This window comes from Hemitrygon akajei, chromosome 10 (assembly GCF_048418815.1).
Source record: "Hemitrygon akajei chromosome 10, sHemAka1.3, whole genome shotgun sequence".
Taxonomy (NCBI): Eukaryota; Metazoa; Chordata; class Chondrichthyes; order Myliobatiformes; family Dasyatidae; genus Hemitrygon; species Hemitrygon akajei.
The window spans coordinates 162,003,291-162,021,123 of NC_133133.1; the positions used below are offsets into that span (position 1 = coordinate 162,003,291).

Sequence of the window (17,833 nt, forward strand, 5' to 3'; positions counted from 1 at the left end):
GGATGGAAAGCCTGTCAGATTCGAATCCGGGGCTACTTGGCCCGAAGTCTGATGTGGTTGCCACTATAGTACCAGATAGCATAAGAAAACACAGTAAACAACAGATAATGCAAGTCACAGAATTGAGCAACACTTCTGCAAATGGATAATTTTAGAAGGCCAGCACCACAGGGAGGTTACTAAATAAAACAAGTCAAACAAGTTTCTGAATATTGCTAAGAGATATATATTTTAATTGTTGCAGCATATAGGCTATTTCATATTTACTTATTGAGTCTGAGAGAGGACAAATCTTAGTCTGATGTGTATTTAAAATAACCTTACATACAGACTTCAATTGGAATTTAAAATAAGTTGTCACTATTATTTAACATATAATTGACCTGTAAACTTCTTTCGTTCAAAGCTATTTGCATATTATATGTCTAAGTAATACATAGTATGATACTAAAGATGATAAAAAAGACTTCTAATTTCAACTTTTGTAACAATTAATTCACACAGCAAAGAAAAAATGAGCTTGCATCAGATCTGAAATATCAACACATCCCTTTTGCCTCCACAGATACTAATTCCCCACCTGTTCTCCCAGTAGTTTGTGTTTTCCTCCAAGTTTCAGTACCTACAATTCCCCAAGTTTCCATTCATTTACTCAGTACCCGTAACAACTGTGTTCTTCTAGTGACCTACTGGAATAACCTCAAATAACTGGTGCCAAATTAATGTGCCAGGACAAATTTAACATCACTAGTTCATAGACGAGATAGTACAGTTGATAACTCCTGACTTCAACTCATCAATAAACTGAAAATTTACGTTGTATGCTTTTAGAATGTCTCCATCAACGTTAATCCCGGTCATTGCTCCTAAATGTATCTACCTCAACATAATAGAAATATCAAAGGAAATTTAGTTTATAAAATATATCAGATCATTCAAAAATTCCACCATTCTTTAGTCCTCCCTCTGGTATACCTCCAGGATAGAGAAAGACATTCCAAACAAGTTGTAATGCCTTGGTTGTAATCATATTAACTAAATTTCTACATACTGTCATGTACTTTCCTCTTCTCCATCCTTGACCCATTCCATAAAATGTTGCTTATTGGACCAGGATAGAGCCCAATGGTGTGGTCATGGAAATCTTCAACACTGACTTTAGATACATTACAAACAAATCCTATGAAACATCCCATCCTCTCCTCGATGATATATCAGTGCTCTTCCCTGCTGAGTATACTTGAAATATAGTGAAGCACTTGATGTGGTGCAAGTAGGTAATGGGGGCTGGATGATTTAGACATTTATTGCTTATTTATTTAGGTTTTTTCTCTCTTGTATTCACACAGTTTGATGCTTTTTTTTTGCTCATTGGCTGTTTGTCCCTCCTGTTGGGTGAGGTCTTACATTGATTCTAAAATGTTTCTTGCATTTACTGAGTATACCTGCAAGAAAATGAATCTCACATAATGTACATGTACTTTGATAATAAATTTACTTTGGAAAAACCTCAATGAAATCACAATGATTGCACTTGTCAAGTTTGGAGAACAGTTCCTGTTTTTGTCAAGTTAAAAAGAAAAATGAGTGAAATCTACATACACTATCCTCACGTGTCAGGCACATAATGTCCTTGCCAAAATGAACCACCCTAACTTTCAGAATGAGGGCATTTCCTCATTGTTTGCTATGGTTAGTGATGCAGCTTACAAGATCACGATCAGTTAGAAACTTGAGCACCTATACATTATGAGAGCTTCCACTGCATAGGTATCACAACAATCCTAACACTTCCTCCAATTCCCACAACTCAGAGATGAAGTGACCCTAGTGCTATATGTCTGGGTTTGACTTTGTGACCTCATGCACTTCCTCTAGGTGCTCTATTTTCATTCCATAACCCACACATATGCAGGTTAATTGGCAACAGTAAACTTCCCCATAGGGTGTAGGTGAGCGACAGAACCTGAAGGGAATTGATACATCGATGGGAGAATAAGTATTTGCATCAGTCTTCACTGTGGAAGGTACCAGCAGCATACCAGAAATTCCAGTGTCTGGGGGCAGAAGTGAGTGTGGTTGCCATTATTAAGGAGGTAGTGCTTGGGAAGATGAAAGGTCTGAAGGTAGACAACTCACCTGGATCAAATTGACCAGGTTCTGAAAGTGGTAAGTGAAGAGATTGAAGAGGCATTAGTAATGATCTTTGAAGAATCACCAGATTCTGGAATGGTTCCAGAGGTGGAAAATTGCAAATGCCACTCTTTATGAAGGGAAGGAGGCAGAAGAAAGAAAATTACGGGTCACTTAGCCAGACTTCAGTGGTTGAGATGATGTTGGAGTCCATTATTAAGGATGAGGTTTCAGGGTACTTGGAGGCACATGATAAGATAGGCCAAAGTCAGCATGGTTTCCTTAAGGGGAAATCTTGCTTGACAAATTCTTGGAATTCTTTGAGGAAGTTACAGGCAGGATAGATAAAGGAGGCCTGTGGATGTTGGTTACTTGGATTTTCAGAAGGCCTTTGACAAGCTGCCACTGTTAAACAAGATAAGAACCCATAGCGTTACAGGAAAGATACTAGCCTGGTCAGAATACTAGTTGACTGGCAGGGAAGAAAGAGTGGGTTAAAAAAAAAGGGGGGGGGCTTTTTTGATTGGTTGCTGGAGATTAGTGGTGTTCTGCAGGGGTTTGCTTCTGGTCCGCTGTTTTTCAAGTTATACGTTAATGATCCGTTTGATAAAATTGATAGCTTTGTCACCAGATTTGTGGATGTTACAAACATAGGTGAAGGGGCAGGCATTATTGAGGAAGCAGGGAGTCTGCAGGATTTGGACAGATTAGGAGAATGGGCAAAGAAATCAGAGGTAGAATACAATTTAGGAAAGTGTTGGTCATGAATGTTGGTAGAAGGTGTAAAGATGTATTTTCTAAATAGAGAGCAAATTCAGAAATTGGAGGTGCAATAGGACTCGAGCCCGAGTGCACAATTGGACAGCTATTGTAACCCCATTGGTTAAAAATAGGTCATCTAAGAAATTCTGCTTTCTCATCATTTATTAAATTTCTAGTTCGGACTTTTATACAGAGCTGTAGCTCAATTCTCACCTGTTGTAAATGAGGGCAGACTTAGGCTAAGTCCACACTAGACTGGATAATTTTGAAAATGCCGGTTTCGTGTAAAAACGATAGGCATCCACACTATGCATTTTTAAAAATACCTCTGTCCACATTGAAATGGATATTTTGGCGAATCTCCTCCTACTGCGCATGCACAGGACACATCTACCGAACACAAGCGACATGTTTGGTGTTGAATCTCGCTGTGAAAGACTGCGTGTTTGTTCAGTTACAGACTAGAAAAACTTAAAAGGCGGACAGCTGTTGCCTCTCGCGCAGGACTTAAAAGTAAAATAAAAACAAATACAGGAGTGTATAGAGACAACCGACAGGGAGTTCACGGACAGTATGACCCGGCTGATGACGAACTTTGAAAAACTGACAAACTCTGTTGCATTAATAAAGCCCCTTGTTAAATGTATACAACATGTCTGCATCAGTATTATCTTGTATTTCCACACAACGTTACATTAGGCTGTTACACATCCATTGTCAGAGAAGTATTTGCATAAGTAGGTAAACCACCTTCACACGAGCAAGGACAGAAAACAGGGCAAAGTGAGTAAGTTATGGGTCAAAGTATTTGGTGAGTGCATTTCTAACTCTTCTGGCTTCAGTCTCATTGCTGTCTGTTCTGAAATTGTTAGGTTGCTTTCAAGAGAACAATGAAATGGCGTACTGCCGTCACAATCTGTTCTGGCAAGTCATGACAATGTTTTCAGATTTCTCCGGTTACCCCACCCACACTGATCTGCCCAAACAGCGTTTTCAAAATTACACACCCTGTAGAGTGTTTCTGAAAATCCCCAGTTTTGGGGGACGAAAACGCCATTTTACTGTGGACGAAGGGTAAAAATTAAGAGAAAAAGCTTCGGTTACAGATTTATTTGGTGTAGTGTGGACGTAGCCTTAGTGTGAATACCTACGCTGGACAGATGCAAAAAGAGAAATAACTTTTCTGATTAGCACCCTCAGGCATCCAATGAAACTGACAGAATATTATAATATAATCAGCTTAATAGAATTTGAACAAAGTGCATTGTCTTTCTTTTTTGACATTTCACTCAAGAACTGAAATTCGATTTTAGTGGCCTCTGAATTTCTGAACTGACACTTATGGTAGAGCACTGCATGGGTTTCACAAGTAATCACTTACTTATTGAGGGAATTTACAGATATTAGTTTTTAAGTTGTAGGGATAAAAATACAAATGTTAGCCCTGCAAATAGAAAACATGGGTAAAAACTTATTTTCTAAATTATGAAATGGGCTAGAAGGTATTTTGGAATGTTATAAATCAAATGTTGGCTTATAATTAAAGGGTTTACTGATGCAGAGGAGTATTTCCAGGCACTAAGGAATTATCACAGTTCTCCTAGTGCATTTCTAAATTAATCAATTACTTTGGTGCAGTGATTACCACCAGGTTTAGGAAAAGTTATTACCCCTCAATCATCAAGCCTTTGAATCGAAGGGGATACCTTCACCCAACTTCACTTGCCCCATCAATGAAATGCTCCCAAAATCAATGGACTCACTTTCAAGAATGCCAACTCATGTTCGGTAATTTTTTTTATTATTATTACTACTTTTTGCATTTGTACAGTCTGTTGTTTTTGCACACTGGTTGAATGCCCATGTTGGTGCATTCTATGGTTATTATTCTATTATGGATTTATTGAGTATAGCTGCAAGAAAATAGTTGTAAATGGTGACATATGTACTTAGATGATAAATTTACTTTGAACTTTACCGAATACAATAGCAAACTAAAAGATGAATAGATATACATAGCTATTCCCAATACCAAGCACAAAAGATGTAGTCTACTCCAAGGTGATATTTTTGAATTGCTAATAAAACTTCAAAAATGAAACAACCACCAACTTCACACACATCATTCAAATATTACATTTACAAAAGTTAAACAGATACTTTATTTACTTGCAATTAAAACATGACAAAACATTCAAGTGGCAGATAATCATAATGCAAGCCCTTGCATGGCAATCTAAATTTTATGGAACTGAATAGGTTATGCAAAAAACATTGCACCACTATGAAAATTAAGGCTTTTTAAGTTTGCATTTGGCCACCTTAAAGCACATGTAGCATTAATTTTCAATTTCAAATTACTGTGCCTCAATTCCTCAGATAAACTTCTATCCAAAAGTTAATGCATACAAAGCATAAAGGCATTGTTAAATAAAATTAGCAGAATTTAGGCCATGTAACCAAGTACACTCAGATAATTATTTCTCACATTCACCATCAATACCCACAATACTCTTCCACCAAGAAACATTTCAACAAAACAGCACACGCATAACATAACCACTAACAGGCAATGTCTAATTTAATGTATATTTGGTACTGATAATTACAAATATGCATAAGCAAGCAGAATTACAGTGAGAACCTACAGCTGCAGGAGAATTTAGACCTCCAAGCAAACTTGCAAAATTTTAAAATATGTTAAAATATATACTTCCGGATGTAGACCCGCACTGTACAATTCATATAAACATTATTCCTCATGTAAACAGAAGAAACTCACAAGGAAAAACATTTTTCTGAAAATGTTAACAGCTATTTAAAAGCATTATTATAGACCAAAGACAAAATATAAATGAGACAGAAACATACATTTTCTGTACATAGTAATCATAATTTCCACAGGTTGTTCTAAAATTAAAAAAACATTTTAATAGCTGTTGCAATTATCAGAGCACAGTTAATCACTGGAACTATTATCTTGCATCTCCATTTTAAAGAAGCTACAAATATCAAAGAAGCAGAGTCAGCTGTGAGAAATCATCTAAAGATATCTTTGGACTTCCATCTAAATGATGCTAAAATAGTGGTGCTTCCAGTAAATTACAGCTTTTATTTGACAAAACCGGACTTACTACTAATTATAAGTTCAATACAACATTGGTAAAAGGTATACTTCCTCCAATATGATCAGCAATAACACTGAAAGTAGGATGCAGTTTAACAGTTACCTACTAATAGAATGTTTCTGAAGTTAAAAAATAGCTTTCTGTTTTTGTGCAAAATGACTTGGGAGCTTTCATCCGCTTGTTGAAAGATACCACCACAGGAAAATCCATTTTTCAATTGTCAATGAGTTCAGTAAAGTGGAATGCTGGCACTGTCAAAATGAGAAATAGTTCATCATATCTAGAGGTATAAAAAAAATTAAACTTTGGTAAGTTAATACAGGTTGAATTTAAAAAGAACAACCTAATCAAATACAGTTGATTGGACAATCGATTAATCAGGACAGCGGCACATTTGGTACAACTCTTGGAGAACAAAATTAATTGAAAAAATAGCCAGTATTCACTTCATTTATTTGGGACTCTATGCCGCTTAACTGGTTGCCATACAGTTTCTAACTAGTATCTGTCACGTGTGCTCATGTGGCTTTTAGACAATACACCTTACTTAGAGCGAACAGATTTTAAATAGTGTTAGTGTTCAAAATGCAGTGATTTTTGTCACTGATAGTCGGCAAGAAATAAGCAGAAGGCCAATTCAGAACTGTTTTGTTCACTGCGGTTTTAAACATTCAGGCTTGGAAATGCCAGAAACAGCCAGGAGTGAAAATGAAATTACAGTCGGCCCTCCTTATCTGCGGGGAATTGGTTCCAGGACCCCTCGCGGATACCAAAATTCGTGGATGCTCAAGTCCCTTATTCAACCTGTCTCAACCCGGTGGATCTTAGGACCCAGCAGAACCCCAGACCCTATTTAACTTGTCTCAGAGTGGTGGACATTAGGACCTGGTGCCAGAGCTCTGAATGCGCAGTGTTTCTGTTCACAAAAATAATCACGATCATGATTGAAAATAAAGTGGAAATAATAAAGTGATCGGAAAGAGGTGAAACGCCATCGGTCATTGGAAAAGTGTTAGGCTACGTCGGTCAACGATCAGAACAATTTTAAAGGATAAAGTGAGAAAGGCTCTGCCCCGATGAAAGCTACAATTATTACTAAGCAATGCAGAGGTTTAATTATTAGGTTTTGGGGTTTTGAGTTTTTGATCCTCCACATCAACCCGGCACGGTGGACAGCGTACTCGGGAGCGATCTGTCCCGAGTCCCGAGAACTTCAGTTCCCGAGCCCGGCGCTGAAACATACGTTCATAAGTGTTTTATATGCACAGAAAGGTAAAATATATACTATATACTAAGACAAACATTTGACTAACTGACGCTAAATAATACCGGATGTATGTGTTCCAACTTACTTAGTAAGAGAACTTCAGATTTTTTTCCGATTCTGATGCACGATAACCCATGCACATCCTCCCGTATACTTTAAATCATCTCTAGATTACTTATAATACCTAATACAACGTAAATGCTATGTAAAATGGCTGTTATACTGCATTATTTAGGGAATAATGACAAGAAAAAAAGTCTGTACATGCTCGAACAACAAGTGCTGGAAGAGCACTTCCGGGTTTTCACGAATTGCGGTTGGTTGAATTGGCGCATGCGGAATCCGCGGATAAGGAGGGCCGACTGTATTTCACCACTTAAACAAGTTAGGAACTCCAAAGAATTTGAAGGCATCAATAATCATCTTGAATGTTACCTCTGATCCCCACCAGACACTCAGCTCTCAACTGTGGCTCCAAGTAGCTGTTTGCATGTGACAGTGATCACACCTCAGTATGCCACTTTGACAGCTGGGCTAAACCAGGTGAGGTTACCCAGCCGTGGGTGAGATAGGGACATACCTATCCTAGCATGTGAAGTCAGCTCTGGCACACCGGGCAGATAAGGCCTACAGTGAGATCCAACAGCTAGGAAGGTGGTTCTGCAAAGCTCCGTGGAGAGCGAAGAGCATGACGAGGCACAGAAGTCAGTGTTCCGCAAGCCAAGGAAGACCCCAGTTGTGACGATACTCATATCATTGACCCAGACTTCTGAGGTTGAGAGAGTGTAACTGCCCCAGTGCAATGGCTTTTCCACTTTAGAAACTCTCCTGCACAAGTTTCCAGTCATCATCGGACATGGACAGTCAGCAGTAGTATTGGTAGTCTCTAATTTCTGTATTTCATTTAAGTACATAATTTGTAACTCAATTAAATGGCAGTCTGCATTTTTCTTATACTAAAAAAAAACTATTTCCACGAAACTTCAGTTAATTGGGGGCAGCCACGTAATTTGACCAAAATATACTGGTCCCGATTTGTGCCAATTAACCAGAATCCACTGTACTATACAGATGGTCATTGAGAGACAAAAGCCAATCCAATTGTTGTCTGACCTGAAACCCATCAACCTTCTCAACATAGGCTTACACAAATCAATTTTTCGTTATTGCTTCCTGACTATTTATTCCACATTTTAAATCTTCAGTACAAATTATATATCCAATGTGAATATGTTCCTTAGGTTTACATCAATACAAATCTACTTAAAACTTGTCTCGAGCTTACTTGCAGTAGCATCACATGCACATAGCAGTACTTTTCAATATTACCCATACATATCTGTAGCATTTCTAAAAAGTTCAAGTGAAAGTTCTACTAAAACAATATAATAATTAACAAATTAGCATCTACTTTACAACCAGCATTTATATTAACACCTGGTTTTTTAAAACATTCTTTTGTTTACTATTGAATAAGTCTGATAGGCTGGAGCAGACTCTTCAATTTGTCTTCAAAATCACTGCTCAAAATACAGCATTAAATTTTCAGTTGTTTAGAGAACAAATGCTGATGTGGTATTGAGCAAGAAATCAAAAGTGCCATATTGGATCCTTACTTTGTGCTACAGGAAGGCAAATGCAATAATTAGCATTCACTTTGAGAAGATGACAAGAGAAAAGCAAGGCTGCAATGCTGGGGCTTTAAGGTACTGGTCAGACTACATTTAGAGTATTGTGAGTAGTCTTGGGCACCTTATCTAATAAAGAATCTGCTAGCATGGGGGTGGGGGGGGGGGGAGAAGAGAGAAGATCACAATGAAAGCTACTGTAAATTGAAAGGCCCAAACAGACTGGGCATGGACAGAATGTTTCCAACAGTGGGAGAGTCTAGGACCAGAAGGCACAGCCTCAAAATAGAAGGATATTCCTTTATAACTGTGATGAGGAGGCCAAGTCATTAGGTATAATTAAAGCGAAGGTTGATAGACTCTTTATTAGTAAGGCTATCAAAGGTTATGCGGAGAACGCTACAGAATGGGGTGGAAAGGAAGGGCAAAAATCAAAGGGAAGCAAGAGAAATTAACCAGAGTCAGTGATTAAAATTATCGAGGATGAAGGGGAAAATAAAGAGGTGTTCAGCGCTGTTTGTCTGCATTTTACGGGTCTCCTCCCTGCTGCTGCTGGTGGAAGGTGTAGGAGACTTTGTTCCCTTGCCATCAGATTCAGGAGCAGTTGTTGCCCTGCAGCCATTAGGCTACTGTACGGGCTTCACTCACCTCAGTGATGAACACGCACCGCGCCAAGGGACTGACTTTCGGGTACCCTGCAGTTCATGTTCCACGCTTACGTGCTTATTTCTTTTTACTATTTGCGAGGCACTTTGGCACTGGACTGACTCTGCAGGCTTAGCCTGCAACCATCAGGTTTTGTAAATATAATAGAAGACTTTAGAATACTGACAAATTGACCCGCTTGTCACAAAGGGATGTGTGCACAATTTCCAAGAGAAATGTTTGCTGATAAAAGGGGCACTTGCTTAAAATATATATAGCGCTACCATCCTTCATAGAATCCACCCTCAGCCATCCTTTGCATATAGTTATCAACATGAGGTTGATGCAACTTTGTTTTTACCTGGCTCAAAGTTAAAATAGGATTATTAAAGCAGCTGGCATTTTGCTGGCTTTGGAGGCCTTCCATAAACCGGTGATTTTCTGTTTATTTGTCGGACCAGATCATAAAAAATCTGTAAACAAAAATATTTCAACAGTAAAGTGTAAGCAAATACTTAATTTTCACAATGTCCTTAAAAACTTTCATACTGTTTAAAAACAAGATTTTCAAAAAAATACTGGAGGAATTCAGGTCAGACAGTATCTATGGGAATGAATACACATTTCATATTTTGGGATGAGACCCTTCTTCAGGACTGGAAAGGAAGGGGAATATCATCAGGATAAAAAAGGGGGAAGATTGCAAGGAAGGTGATGGGTGAACTCAGGTGGATAGGAATGGCAAAGGGCTGGAGAGGAAGGAAATTGATAGGAGAGGAGAGTGGACCACAGGAGAAAGGGATGGAGGAGGGGGCAAAGGGGGAGGTGAAAGACAGGTGAGAAGAGGTAAGAGGCCAGACCATTTTTTGCATTGGTGCATTTGAATAAATGGCACTGGTTAAATCGCCTAACCCCAAAATTATTTTACACAAACAACTGAATTTATGGTATATATTGTTCAATTAAATTTTTTTTTTAAGAAAATTAACTAAAATATTTCATAATATCCAAATAAAAGATGTTATTGCAATATTGCAATCATTGAAGATACACTAGTGAAGTTTAAGAGACTACTAGACAGGTATATGGAGGAATTTAAGATGGGGGGGGTTATATGGGAGGCAGGGTTTGAGGGTCAGCACAACATTGTGGACTGAAGGGCCTGTACTGCGCTGTACTGTTCTATGTTGTATATGATATTTTAAATAAAATAAAAATACTTTAGCAGCAAGTATAATGAAATTCACTCGAGGGCTGTCAATCCAAGCCTTGCATAATCATCTTTGCCACTGGTAGCATTTTACATTCACATTTAATCTTGTCTGCCTGCAATAAATTACTCACAATTATGTGGCTCAAATTGAACAGAAACAGCGGGATATGTAATCAAGGATATTTAAATACCATTGTCTTTGTAAATAAGAAGCTTAGTGTAAAACAAGCAACTGGCTTTCAACTAGAAAACTATGTCAATTCTAGCACAGCACTTTAGCAAATTTATTAAGGTCCTATAGAAAATGCAGAGTTAATCTCTGAGCAAAAAAGGAGAAATACTGCTCAAGTTTGACATCAGATGCAAAAACAGAGAATGCTGGAATCATTCTGGGTCAGGCAGCATTTTGCAGACAGAAGCAAAGTCAAAGATTTAGATTGATGCCACCTCATTTCATCACCTTATGGCAGAGACTAGAAAAGCTGGATTAATTCTCAATAGAGAAAATATTGAAAAGGTATTTAGTAAGGATAGTCAAAATTATGAGGGTGTGTAGGAGGGAAGGGTTAGATTGATCTTAGAGTAGGTTAAAAGGTCAGCACAACATTGTGGAACAAAGGGCCTGCACTGTGCTGTTATGTTTGTAAAGTTGGCAGAAATTGGAAAATGAATTTGATATCAACTTCTAATTAGGATACATCCATGAAAGAACTTTGCAGGGAAAGAGAAATTAAAACTGAAGGAATTAGATCACTCTCTTTCATCTCCTGCTGAACAAAAGCCCCAAGACCAACCTTAGTGTTCCTCACCATACAGCAGTAGGGTATGTGGGTGCCTCTAATGCTGTTTGATTTTAAGCGCATTAAACAAATCCAATTACATTGAATGTAAAAACAATGAGATATTGACAGTAAAAACACTGAATATTCTTCAGAATACCCAATATTCTATAATCTACTTCCAAAAAGGTTCAAGAAATTTTCATCTCCTTTGTTTTCTAATGCCACCATTAGTAACAGCTCTCAAAGGTAATACAGAGAGCCATCTCCTTGAAACACTTTATTCCACCTGGCAAAGATTAGTGGAAATAAAGTGTCACTTGATGGCAATTGCAATGGCACCTTCCATCATTTTGAGAACAGGCTGATTATCTTTATGAACAGTATGTGTCTATGAAGTTGTTAATGCTATGTGGTAGATACCAGTGTTGCAAATGCAATGGAATAACTTGACCAAGAGCAGGTAGTTCCTGAGTAAAATTCCTCTGCTCCCACACTTTCTGCTGTAATAAGTACTCTTTGCCAGTTTTAGATAACACATGGAATGAATCAAATGGTCTTTGACCAGCTTCTGTGATGTCTGATTTTATGAAGCAGTTGAGGGAACTCATCTGCTCAGTATTCATAGCTTCAACTTCATCTGGTTACTCGTTTGCCGGGCTCTATAATCAAAAAACAGGGACTGTTCTTGAAGCCACCACATGCTTTTTGTGTTTAATTGTTTCATGGTATTTGAAGCTGGAAATGAAAGGACTACAAACCAGTCTCAACCAGTGACTGTTATTTGGGATACTTAAAGTCAGGGGTCAAAGCTGGTTCTATAGTAATTTGGCTGATCTATTAATATATCAAAAGACTTTTACAATACCAAGGTAGTAATAATACACAATATACAATGTCCTTTTAACCCAATATCTTAGAATGAATCCCATTTAACTGTAATAACTAAATTTCTTTTGTACATTGACAGACAATCTAGGTTTAACATCTAAAATTGCAGTGATGGCACTTCGGTAGGTCAAGTTACAACATGAACCTGCTGAGAAATCGTCCAGCAGGCAGGAGTTGGAATTTGATAACTTGGATGTTGATTTTTTTTGGTACTGAAACCCCCGGTTTCCTTGGCTGTGCAAGTCAAGGGAAGACACACTCTGGTCCCACCAAACCCATGAGATTGAGATGACTCTCCCACCCCAAACCCTCGTTTGTGTGGATGCTGTGTAATCTGCAACCCTGTTACAAATTAGTGCCATGTAGTAACAGACAATACACTGCATATGATTAAAGGAATTATTTTTATGAATCTTAACCCAACTAAAGGGTTAATAAAGAAAAACAAAAATATAAGGGCCCATTTTAATTAAACAGTCAAATGTGCACAAGCTGGAGCTCAACGCTTCATCCTCAGTTGATCTCGACACCTGGATCCACCAAACCACAGTCCGCACTTGGTCAAATTCTACGACCGTTTCTCTCCAGTGTCTTCTCTCTTCATCTCCCGCCAAACAAAAGCCCCAAGACCAACCTTAGTGTCCCTCGCCAAAAACCTCCCCCCAGTTCCACCATCCTAACTGGATGGCATACATTCCTCGTCTTCAACCATAACCCAAACAGGCTGAAAGCAGAGCAGACTGCTCTTACAGTATATTAATAAAAATGTGAACCAGGGTGTTACAATACCCATACGTACTGACCATAAGTACAAGAAGAGATAATACCAATGACTACAAACTGCACATCATTCTACCATACATCACATCACAAGAACATGAACATTTGAGAAAGTGGTCCATTAACATGCTCTCAGTGTAGATCAATAAATACAGTATCATATGTTCAAATAAGCCATTCTCAAGCATGGATAGATTTTATCTGCATTCAACAATGCATCTCAAACTTAATTTCAACACATTTCACACATTTTAAATTCTTCATCCATGGCCTGCAAACTGAATGCTATTGAAGAAAGGATCAGACTTGTGCAATTTGCTTGAAATTAAATCAACAAATGAGTGGAGATTTTCCCAGCAGGTAAATCTGTTTAATACAACATGAGACTGAAGATTGTTCTGAAAGTTAATTTGCAGGAAAGAACGAGGCTCACCTCATTAACATTAATCTTTGACTTTGCAGAGGATTCAAGAAAGGCACAGTTACACCACTGTCTTGCTAGATTCTGTCCTTGCTCCTTTCCAACCACTCGCTCTTCCTCCAAATCACACTTATTACCAACCAAAATCATTGGCACCTACAAGTAAAAAGTTCAATTGTTAACGGTTAACAAAACATTTATACAATTAGAAAGTCACATGCTTTACTTTCTTCTCTTCCTATTTTATTAAAATGTACCAAATAGCAATATATAAATTATATTTATAGTTGTGCCAAAGAAAACAATGCCATTGCCACTGGGCAGACACGAGGAAATCTGCAGATGCTGGAAATTCAAGCAACACACACAAAATGCTGGTGGAACGCATTTCTTTTTACCCCCCGTTTCTTTCTCCTGAGGCCTCCCGTCCCATGATCCTTTCCCTTCTCCAGCTCTGTATCACTTTTGCCAATCACCTTTCCAGCTCATAGCTTCATCCCACCCCCTCCGGTCTTCTCCTATCATTTCGCATTTCCCCCTCCCCCCACTACTTTCAAATCTCTTACTATCTTTCCTTTCGGTTAGTCCTGACGAAGGGTCTCGGCCCGAAACGTCGACAGCGCTTCTCCCTATAGATGCTGCCTGGCCTGCTGTGTTCCACCAGCATTTTGTGTGTGTTGTTGTTTCCATTGCTACTGGGTATATTTAATATACACTCAGTGGCCGCTTTAAGTATACCTGCTCACTAATATCTGATCAGCCAATCATACGGCAGCATCTCAATGCATAAAAGCATACAGATATGGTCAAGAGGTTCAGTTGTTGTTCAGAACAAACATCAGAATGGGGAAGCAATGTGATCTAGGTGTCTTTGACAGTAGAATGATTGTTGATCAGATGGGGTGGTTTGAATATCTCAGAAACAACTAATGATCTGGGATTTTCATACACAGGTCTCTGGCATTTACAGAGAAAGGTGTGGAAAAACAACAACAAAAAAAATCCAGTGAGTGGCAATTCTGTGAGCGAAAATCTCTTGTTAATGAGAGAGGTCAGAAGAGAATAGTCAGACTAGTTCAAGCTGACAGGAAGGCAACAGTAACAAATAGCCACATGTTACAACAGTAGTATGCAGAAGAGAATCTCTAAATGCACATGTTGAACCTTGAAGTGGGTGACGGCTATAAACATGAGCAGCATACAATGTCCATCTGACTCAGTATCTTGGAACGGATCCCAAACATTTACCTGCAATAACTAATATTTCATTAGTAATTACGGGGAAATCTGCAGATGCTGGAAATTCAAGCAACACACACGAAATGCTGGTGGAACGCAGCAGGCCAGGCAGCATCTATAGGGAGAAGCGCTGTTGATGTTTCAGGCTGAGACCCTTCGTCAGGACAGACATCCTGATGAAGGGTCTCGGCCCGAAACGTCGACAGCGCTTCTCCCTATAGATGCTGCCTGGCCTGCTGCGTTCCACCAGCATTTCATGTGCATTGCTTTCATTAGTAACTTACTGCTTGAAATGGTCTGTTCAAGGAAGCATTGACAGACAATCTAGGCTTAAAATCTAAAAGTGCAGTGGTGACCCATTAGTAGGTCAGGTTACAATGTGAATCTGCTGAGAAAGCATCCTGTGGGCAGGAATTAGTATTTGGTAACAAAAAAAATCTGTATCCAAAAGTTATTTTACAAAACAATTGTAACAGGATCGCTATGTTGACTCATCAATAACCCTTGGAACCAAAACATGAAGTGTACTCTCCCAACAAGACTTGGCAGCCTTCAACTGGGTAACTAGATAGGATACTTTAAATACCAGTACAAAGCAAATTCAAGTCTTAGTTGCTTTTCTACAATAACAAAAAAAAAAAAAAAAAAAATCGAACAATGAAACATGAATCCAAGACTGTCTCCTGTTTTATTCCTGAGCTCATGGCCAACTTTCGCAGACCATATGGCATTCACCATAACTTGCCTCAACTCCGAAAATCTCATTGTAGATACGAAGCAAGGGTGTGAAAGGATACAGCAGGATATAGCTCAATTAGATATTTGGAAAGTCAAATGTAAGCGTTAAAGTATATTGTAAATATATGGAGCCTTCAAAACACTTTTGGACAAAGGAATCTAGGGATACAAGTATATAGTTATCTGAAACTGGCAACACAGTGGTTAGGTAGCCTGTGGCAGACTTGCCTTCATGAGCTGGGAGCCGAGTATAAGTAGTAGAAAGTCATACTACAACTGCATGAAACTTTAGTTAGATCATATTTGGAGTATTGTGTGCAGTTCTGGTCACCATACTATAGGATGGTTATGGAAGCTTTTAAGAGGGTGCAGAAGCGGTTCACCAGAAAATGATGAAACCTCCTTTAAACTCAACTCTTCCTCTCACCTTAAATGTATGCCCTATGGTTTTAGGCAGCTCAAGCATGGGTAAAAGAAACCAACTGTCCACTCTACCTATACCTCTAATGATCTTATAAACTGTCAGATTTCCCCTTGGCCTCAAAAAACCCAAGCAGCATAATTACTATTCAAAGGATGTGTCATTCCCATGCAGAAATAATACAAGAGCTTTACTATTTGGCAAGAGCATCCATGACATGATAGAATTAAAAAGTGAAGGGTTGCCAATAAAAGTTATGTTCTCCCACGTAGATGAAGCAAGATGGAAGTTTAAATGTTCTAACAAATAAAGCCACAACAATGTTTCTCTTTAATATTGACAGAATGACAAAAAACACAAGAAATTAGCACAAAACCAATCTTTTTCCAGAAAAAGCACAAAACAACCTTCTCCCAGACAAAAATCCAAAAATTAAATGAGCAATGGACATACAAGGTGGGAAGTAAATTAAGACACATTTTAAATGCAGATTTTTATTTTGGAGTCTAAAATCTAATGCACAATACAATCACAAAAAGATTAAAATATCAGGTAGCATTTCAATGTTGCGCTCGCTCTCTGTGCTGTTGCCAGTTGATAAGCTGCAAATGGCCTGAAAGTTGATATTCTAAATAGAAATTTTCCACACCATCAGTTAGCAGATCAGCTATTTATTGCTTCAAGTGCTGATCTTGCAGTTGAAAACAAAACGTTGATAGTTGATGCAGCCTTCGGCATTTTACTACTGGTCAACACGAGGAATTTTTATGATAATGCACAACATCAGCGGCTCTTTTTGATAGAAACTTACTGAATTATCCAAGTAGTCCTCAAGACCACAGGCTTTTTAAAAATTGTAATTGTTAGATCATAAGAATAGCTTTAGTGTTTTGCCCCAAATTACCTTGGGGCTTGGTTTCTACAAAGTACTATTAAAGAACAAATGATTGATATGAAAAGAACTGAAGATAAGCTCTAGAGCTTAAATATGAACATTCACTTGCTCAAGGTATCCATACAGCATTATCAGCATGTCCTCCAATAAAAATTACCAAGGTTTTGTCAAAGATTTAGATAAAAAGGGAATCTAATCCTGAACAAGTTGATGGTAGTTAAAGCATAGAGTAAGTAGCCTGCTCAAGTGGAAAAGGCAGGTAGCTCATTGATAGCTATGAACTGACTGGTAAGATGGTGGCATGCTCAGACACAGTGGCTTCTACGGTAATAATAATAAATGTGTTATTGTCTGTCTTTATTTTTTTTTACTATTGCAAGACCCTGCAGGACATTAAGAACTTAAAGTACTGCAGTTCTACCCCATTAGCATAGTTGCTTGTTGGTGGAGAAATTGAAGGAGCTGGACTTGGTGCAGACTGTGTTGTTCCCTGCTAATGAGAGGTGTCAGAGTCAGTATGCAAAGGCTGTGTGCAGTCTAACAGTGAGTGATTGTCTTAGTTGCTTTTCTTCTGATCAGAGGACCCTATTGGATAGCAGCATAGAGAACCTACAGCACAATACAGGCCCTTCGGCCCACAATGCTGTGCCAAACATGTACTTATTTTAGAAATTACCTAAGGTTACCCATAGCCCTCTACTTTTCTAAGTTCCATGTGCCTAACCAGGAGTCTCTTAAAAGACCCTATCGTTTTCGCCTCCACCACCATCGCCGGCAGCCCATTCCACACCCTCACCACCCTCTGCATAAAAAACTTGCCCGACATCTACTCTGTACCTACTTTCCAGCACCTTAAAACTGTGCCCTCTCGTGTCAGCCCTGGGAAAAAGCCT

At 38.6% G+C, this 17,833-nt stretch overlaps 1 protein-coding gene across 3 annotated transcripts in view; it reads right to left on the reverse strand.

The window, feature by feature from the left end:
- Positions 1–5,028: 5,028 nt before the first annotated feature.
- The window catches only part of LOC140734892 (ras-related protein Rap-1b), a 69,140-nt gene continuing 56,335 nt past the window's right edge, over positions 5,029–17,833 (reverse strand). For 2 of the 3 annotated variants that reach the window (XM_073059552.1, XM_073059551.1), the window contains exons 7-9: positions 13,660–13,803; positions 9,925–10,036; positions 5,029–6,303 (exon numbers count right to left, since the gene is read on the reverse strand). In XM_073059552.1, the coding sequence (XP_072915653.1) occupies positions 9,950–10,036; positions 13,660–13,803 (231 nt within the window). In that variant the 3' untranslated portion in view covers positions 5,029–6,303; positions 9,925–9,949. The remainder of the gene's footprint in view (positions 6,304–9,924; positions 10,037–13,659; positions 13,804–17,833) is intronic. The other variant, XM_073059553.1, reaches the window with a different exon arrangement.